General features: G+C 39.5%; 1 protein-coding gene across 2 annotated transcripts; it reads right to left on the bottom strand.

Annotated features, from left to right (window-relative positions):
* Positions 1-4680: 4680 nt before the first annotated feature.
* On the bottom strand, positions 4681-7618 carry LOC116900397 (olfactory receptor 4C11-like). 2 transcript variants are annotated; one of them, XM_032902144.1, is made up of 2 exons: positions 7602-7618; positions 4681-5578 (listed from the first exon to the last, which is right to left on the bottom strand). In XM_032902144.1, exons 1-2 carry the CDS (start codon positions 7616-7618, stop codon positions 4681-4683), a joined length of 915 nt encoding a protein of 304 aa, XP_032758035.1. The 2 variants fall into 2 exon arrangements, with proteins under 2 accessions (XP_032758035.1, XP_032758034.1); XM_032902143.1 differs by lacking the exon at positions 7602-7618 and having other exon boundaries at positions 4681-5595.
* Between the last annotated feature and the right edge of the window lie 382 nt (positions 7619-8000).

Raw genomic sequence — 8000 nt, 5'->3', positions numbered from 1 at the left:
AGCGATGAGCTCTCTCTCCCCCAGGGTTTGGGCTACACTCAACTTTTAAAGTTATACTCTGATACACAAAATGCAGTGCTATCAGGGAAGCATCTAGACTCAATACAGATTACTTCATCAGGAACCTCAATTCATAATTTACAAAATTGATTCAACAGGAATTGCAGACACAGGGAAATATACTTTATTTCGGTTATATAAGGTTACATTCTACGGTTTTAGGAGTTTTGAATAAGAGAAATGCAGGGGAAGGGTCCTTTACCACTGTCACTTTCCTAGGGATTAATAAATGAAAGGCAGTACAAGAAACTCATAAATGCTTATATCAAAATTATTACAATAGCATTTTTTACTAACTAAATAGCAGGGTCACCTTACAGCTAAAAATACCCTTCATATGTACTCATTAATATCCAGCCTTTACTCACTTATGCTGTAACTCCTGGAGGGTACTGTCAATCATATTTGCACATGGATGTTATTCACATCACCTTACAACTAAAAATACCCTTCATGTGTACTCATTAATATCCAGCCTTTACTCACTTATGCTGTAATTCCTGGAGGGTACTGTCAATCGTGTTTGCACATGGAGGTTACTCACATCCCCTGTTTGGTCAGGAGATTGTAGCTACTTAATGTTTGCTCATTTTTGCTATTCTCATATCAGGAGATGCAGGTATGGTTGTTTTCGCCTTTTTATTCAGACACTTTGCTATTTTAGTCCTTATTAAAGTATTAGCACTGACAATTCTCCTCCATATACTACCAAACTTTTTAAAAAAGGTTATCAACAATCTGTTCTGAGTCACATCACGGGCAATTTTATACCTCTCAGCATCAATTGTTTGTGGATAGATTTAATGGACAATTTAAAAGTTATTTAAAAATAATGCAGGTGGAGAAGAGTAGTAGGACTTCTCTTCAGAATATTCAGTCATCTAGTTTTTATACAATTGTTTAAAGCCAGTGTAAAGACAGGCTCCGGCTACAAAACTTTTTCATCCTTGTTAAATGAATTCATATTCACAGTACTTTAGAGATGTTATGTCAGGTTATGGGAACTGACCACATTCAGGAATTCACTGCATCCAAGATTATGTTTCTCGGGGTAGTGAAATCCCATTGTAGAAACCTGTATTAGTGAATTCATCTCAGGGAAACAGACCAGGAAAACCCACAGAGGCTAAAATGCTAAACATATAGAATAAAAAATAATAGCGGTGATTGAATCATGGATTCAATCATGGATCCATGAAGAATAGGCTCTCTATCGACAATGAATCAGTAGTAGAAACTGGTGGCTGTGGAAAGTGTTGATAAAATCTCAGAGCTGGGGTGTGACTGCTGAGTTGCTGGTCCTTACTATGTTGTCTCTTTTGAATGCATATGTTACTGCTGATCATATTATTCCCTAGGCAAAGATGGTCACATAACAATTTTTGAATTTATATTCATGCCTTGCATGATCAAATTGATCACTATTGATCAAATTTTCATGAATTATCCTTTTCCTTGCCACACAAAACCTAGCAACGATTTTGAGTATTTCTTATTTACATTTCGAGTGTTATTCTCTTTCCCGGTTTCCGGGCCAACATCCCCCCAAACCCCTCCCCCTCCCCTTCTTTATGGGTGTTCTCCTCCCTATCCTCTCCCCATTGCCTCCCTCCCCCCAACAATCATGTTCACTGGGGGTTCAGTCTTAGCAGGACCCAGGGCTTCCCCTTACACTGGTGATCTTACTAGGATATTCAATGCTACCTATGAGGTCAGAGTCCAGGGTCAGTCCATGTATAGGTATGGCTTAGTCCCTGGAAGCTCTGGTTGCTTGGCATTGGTGTTCATATGGGGTCTCGAGCCCCTTCAAGCTCTTCCAGTTCTTTCTCTGATTCCTTCAACGGGGGTCCTGTTCTTAGTTCAGTGGTTTGTTCGCCTCTGTATTTGCTATATTCTGGCTGTGTCTTCTCAGGAGCGATCTACATCCAGCTCCTGTCTGCCTGCACTTCTTTGCTTCATCCATCTTGTCTAATTGGGTGGCTGTATATGTATGGACCACATGTGGGGCAGGCTCTGAATGGGTGTTCCTTCTGTGTCTGTTTTAATCTTTGCCTCTCTATTCCCTGCCAAGGGTATTCTTGTTCCCCTTTTAAAGAAGGAGTGAAGCATTCACATTTTGATCATCCGTCTTGAGTTTCATTTGTTCTAGGCATCTAGGGTAATTCAAATATTTGGGCTAGTAGCCACTTCTCAATGAGTGCACACCATGTGTGTTTTTCTGTGATTGGGTTAGCTCACTCAGGATGATATTTTCCAGTTCCAACCATTTGCCTATGAATTTCATAAAGGCATTGTTTTTGATAGCTGTGTAATATTCCATTGTGTAGATGTACCACATTTTCTGTATCCATTCCTCTGTTGAAGGTCATCTGGGTTCTTTCCAGCTTCTGGCTATTATAAATAAGGCTGCTATGAACATAGTGGAGCACGTGTCTTTTTTATATGTTGGGGCATCTTTTGGGTATATGCCCAAGAGAGGTATTGCTGGATCCTCAGGCAGTTCAATGTCCAATTTTCTGAGGAACCTCCAGACTGTTTTCCAGAATGTTTGTATCAGTCTGCAATCCCACCAACAATGGAGGAGTGTTCCACTCACCTCTCCTCTATTAGGAGGGGATTTCCATGCTCTGGTTCCTATGGTGTTGCTTTTTCATATACTTGAAGAGGATAATTGATCTGAGCTGCCGCAAATCTCCCTTGTCCTAGCAACATGTCCTGATCCCAAACTTGCTGCCCTTTAGCAGTGTTGACCACAGCCTGCTCAGCTGCAAACTCAATAAAGTATGCCTTCCAGTCCAAATACTGGCCTGATGTCAGACAGGCACGAGCCAGATTCTGCCAATTGCTAGGAGTCATACAAAAGTGATGTAAGGATTCTAACTGCGCCACTACATAAGCAGTGTTAACACAGTATGCGAGAACTCCTTCGGCCAGTCTTTGGACAATCTTCCAATCTACAGGCTCATGTGTGTGATTGCCCTGCCCATCCTGAAATACAGGGAAACATTGGGCTCACAATTCCCTCCAGGTTTCCGGGTGTAGACTAAGTCCCTCTACCCTGCCCGGATCATATGGCGGTGGATGAGGCGGCCCCAGAGCTGATGGCTCTACCTTCAGTTTTACTTTCTCTAAGCTTTCTGCAATGCTCTCCAGATCGTCTTCCGACATATCTCCCTTGCTAGAAATTCCCTCGGTCTCCGATTTTTGGGAGCGTTCCTCTCTAACCTGACTTAATGCCTCATTGCCCTTTTTTAGCTCTGCACCACATCTTTCCTCATCTCCTATGCAATTTTTCACTAATTTCCATACTGGCATTACTCTTTTTGGTAAACCCCCCTGCTCCTCAGCAAACCTCAAGTCTTTCCCTAAATTTTCCCAACTGGGCATCGTCAGGTGTTCTGTTACAGGAAACCATGGAGCAACTTGGTTCACTGCTTTTAAAAAATTCTCCACTATGTCTTTCTTTAGCCCGATTCCTTTCGCTTTCAACAAATCCTTGAGGGCCTGGTGAACTATCTGAGTGGAGGTCGAGTTCCCCATTGTGCTTAATGCAACTTGTCTCAAAACCGGGAACCTTATAGTCTCAACCCGAGAGCTTAGCTCATCCCACTTACCTGGGAACTTACCAGCTAGCCACCCTGACTGCGATGTGTTCTGAATGAATGTCCCTGTACAGGCCACCACTTGTCGTCTCCATCTCCGTCCCGCAGAAAGGAGTGACACCACGACGTTCTTCTCAAAGCAGTTTATTCAGGAACCTTTCTTTCTGCCTGCAAGAAGCAATCTCCTACCCCCAAAACAGATTCCCTACCACAAAACCCATAACCACGCCCCATCCGTACAGTCTACATAGTCTCAGTTCATAGGTCCACGCCAAATGGCCTGATCTTGTGTCATGGTGCGCCTGTGCAGTTCTCATGATGGGCATGACTTACTTTTGGGTGTATGAGGAAGTCAGGTGCTAGTCATAAGACTTGGCAGCAGTCCCGGGCGCCATCTTGGGATTGCTGCCACACGCCCCCCACAGGTAAACAGGTCTTTTTTTCTTTTTCTACATGAAGGTAGAATGAACAATGAAAGGGGATAGACTCCAGCTCTGTCTTTCATTCTGATAATATGAATTCTGAATTTTCATGTACTCTTTAAAGCCAACAAACCAATCCTCTTCCCTCTCACTATTTCTAGAACTCATGTGATAGTCTATTTCAGGTTTAAAATATTCATATCATATACGTACATGACTAATTATTAAATTTCAATATACATGAGGTTTAAAACTGATACTAATTTTAAATTTTCATTGCTTGTAGCAATTCTTGTATTTATATTTATGGATATGTACATAACATGATAGGTGAGGTAACAATTACAGAAGTTTATATTCTCCCTTAACAATACAGTTTTCAGGGATTATACTCAATTCACTCAAGTTATCAGGGTTGTTGCAAATACATTTTCCACTTACTCTATTGCCCTGACCCCAGATTATTATTTATACATGCCTACACAGATATCTCAAGTATACAATCTTCGAAATACTGTGGCTATCCTGTGTCTGATCGAAATTAGCCTCATAAGGGGCTATATTTTATAAACCTCACATTTATTTATCAATGGCAGTCATACTTTACTACACCATACTTTTTTCATGGCATTTTTTACTTCTGCATTCCTCAGAGTATAGATAAGAGGATTGAGCAAAGGTGTCCCTATTGTATAAAACACAGACAACATTTTATCTATTGGTAGAGTGATTAGTGGTCGTGTATATATAAATATACAAGGACCAAAAAATATGACCACCACAATGAAATGAGAAGTGCATGTAGACAAGGCCTTTCGTCTTCCTTCTGCACTGTGGTTTCTCAGGGAGTATAAGATTACAATATAGGAGATAAGAAGCACTATGAAACTTATCGTGCATATGGCACCACTATTAGACACAACTAGCAAATTTATCACATAGGTATCCATGCAGGCAAGTTTCATCAAGGGCTGCAAATCACAGAAAAAGTGATCAATTACATTTGGGCCACAGAATGGTAATCTTAAAGCCAAAAAAATCTGTGCTAAAGAGTGGATACAAGACCCTAACCAGGCAAGAATTACCAATATACCACAGATGCGCTGGTTCATTATAATAGTGTACCTTAGAGGCTTACAAATTGCTACATAGCGGTCAAAGGCCATGAGGATAAGCACAAAGATCTCCATGCACCCAAAGAAGTGGGCTGCAAAGAGCTGAGTCATACATTCATTGTAGGTAATAACTTTTTTCTGGAAGAGTAAGTCCACGATCAATCGAGGTGCTGTAGTTGTAGAGAAGCAAGCATCAGCAAAAGACAAATAGAAGAGGAAAAAGTACATGGGACTGCTAAGTGTGTGACTCATCTTAATGGTCACCACAATGAGAAAGTTCCCCAGTAATGTCATAAGATAAAGAATCAAGAAGACTCCAAATATTGCCTTCTGTTTTTCTGAATCCTGAGTCAACCCCAACAAAATGAATTCAGTCACACTGTTGTTATGCATCATATCAGTGGCTGCATTTTTTAGAAGTGGCTGAAAATATTTAACCTGTAAACAAAGAAATGTCATATTGTGATTGATGTCTAGATGTTGAAATTCCTTGATTCTACCCTATGCTTTTAGTCTCATCTGCCTTTGAAATCACTGAAGAATCTTTTAAAATTTCAACATAGATACCTATATCCCAATGAGATTTCCCATTGACTCAGCTTACTGGACTGGACCAAAGACTGAATTTCAGGAAAGAAAAACATGAATGTTTTTCAGGTACCTTGATTGCTGTTGATATTTCAAAGTACAAAATTCATACTTTATTTGAGAAACTATTGATGCTTCAGTCCTAATTAAAAGGGGAAACAAAATAAATATGAAAGATAAAGGGAGGGATGCAATTCAGAGAGAGGAGGAGGAGAGAAAAAGTAGGACAGGACAAGATGTGAGAGAAGATAGAGGAGATGTAAACAGTGTCAAGAAATTGAACATAGGTGTGTAGCAGTGGCAATGCGTAACCGTGTGTAGCCACCAGAAAGTCACAGATACCAGGAAAGCAAGAGACTAAATGACCAATGGTGATGACATTAGCTCTAATGCCCAATAAAGGGGAGAGAGAACCTGTAGAGACAAATTCAGAGGTTAGGCATGGCCCCAGATTGAGGAAGGTGAGGGATAGGGCTACCTATGCATCTCAATATTATTAACCAGAATTGCTCCTGTCTAAAGGAAATTTAGGGAAAATGAATGCAGCAGAAACTGAAGGAAAGGGCATCCTGAGACCTCCCCACCTTGGGATCTATTACATAGGCAATCTTCAGTTATTATGGCTGATGCCAAGAAGTGCTTGCTGACAGGAGCCTGATATAACCGTTCCCAAGAGTCTCTGCCAGAGCTGGATCAATAAAGATGTGGTTGTTTCCAGCCAACCATGTAACTGAGCATGGGGACCCCAGTGGAGGAGTTAGGGAAGGATTGAAGGAGCTGAAGGGTTTTGTCACACCATAGGAAGAACAGAAATATCAACCAACATGAATGCCCAGAGCTCCCAGGGACTAAACCACCAACCAAAGAGTACACATGGAGGGACACAAGGCTCCAGCTGCATATCAAGCAGAGGATGGTCTTATATGATATTAGTGTGAGTGGAGGCCCTTGGTCCTATGAAGGCTCTATGCCCCAGTATAGGTGAATGCTAGCAGAGTGAGGCAGGAATGGGTGGATGGGAGAGTACCCCCATAGAAGCAGGTGTTAAGGGGAATAGAATATGGGATTTGTAGAGAAGAACCCAAGAAGGTAGATAACATTTGAAATATTAAATAAATAAAATAACCAATAAAATAAAAAAAGATAAAGAAAAGAAAAGGTGATGTGTTTATTAGGTAACTTAGGAAAAGCATATGTGTCCATTGGATGTGTTGGGAGGATATGAGTTCAAGCATTTTATTTACCCATTTGGAGTGCTTTGAAAAAGAATAAGTATTTTATCCATGCATATATTCACATGTACATGTAGACCTATGGATGATTCTTGCTGATTCTTTCCTTGTGCTCTGTAATATGAATAGTACTACTTAATTCAATGAACCACTAAGCCTATTGATTCCATTGTAACAAAAATCTCAACTCTATTCACTACCTCTTTGTTTCTATTTTCCCTGTCTCCTTTACCCCTGTATAAGTTATACTTTACAAAAGTGCATTTATTACAATTTTAATATTACCTCTTTATTCAGTATAACATTTTATTGTGAAAACATAATGGTTTGGAATACTTTAAGTTTGGTATGATCCCAGGAATTTACTATAATGTTTTCATTATATGGTTTTTTTTATTAGAAAAATGGCATTTACTAGCTGTAACTTTTACATCCCATTAATTTAAAAAAATGAAAAATGTTACTTAAAAATGTGTTCTATACATATTATTCCATTTTATATGAAAAATTCATTTGCTGCAACATTGGATTTTATTAAGGTTTCTCTTTGGTGTGTATTCAAACATTTGTGTCATATGTGACTGAAAGATGTCCTCCATATAAAGTTTCTTCCTCATTTTTCCTTGAATTTTTATAAAATTTTTAGTATGTTTGTAACATATTTCCTCATTTCTTTATATGTGTTTACCCCTCTCTCACCTTTTGCGTGTATATATGTGTTTGTGCATGCATGTACATGTACACTGTGTGTGAGTATGTATGTGAATGTGCATTTGTGCCATCACAGTCATTTAAAGGCAAAAATAATAATTCTCTCCATCTACCTTTTGGGTCCAGGGAATCAATTCAGCTTGTTAGGCATGGGAGCAATCTTTACCTGGTGAGTCATTTCAATGGCAACATGCTTTCATACTTAACAGTCATAAATATCAATTTAAGTTTAATACTATAACACTTTAATAATAGTAATAGTAATAATAA

This window comes from Rattus rattus, chromosome 5 (assembly GCF_011064425.1).
Source record: "Rattus rattus isolate New Zealand chromosome 5, Rrattus_CSIRO_v1, whole genome shotgun sequence".
Taxonomy (NCBI): domain Eukaryota; kingdom Metazoa; phylum Chordata; class Mammalia; order Rodentia; family Muridae; genus Rattus; species Rattus rattus.
The sequence above is the reverse complement of the archived record's forward strand: the minus strand, read 5'-3'. Positions and strand labels throughout refer to the sequence as shown.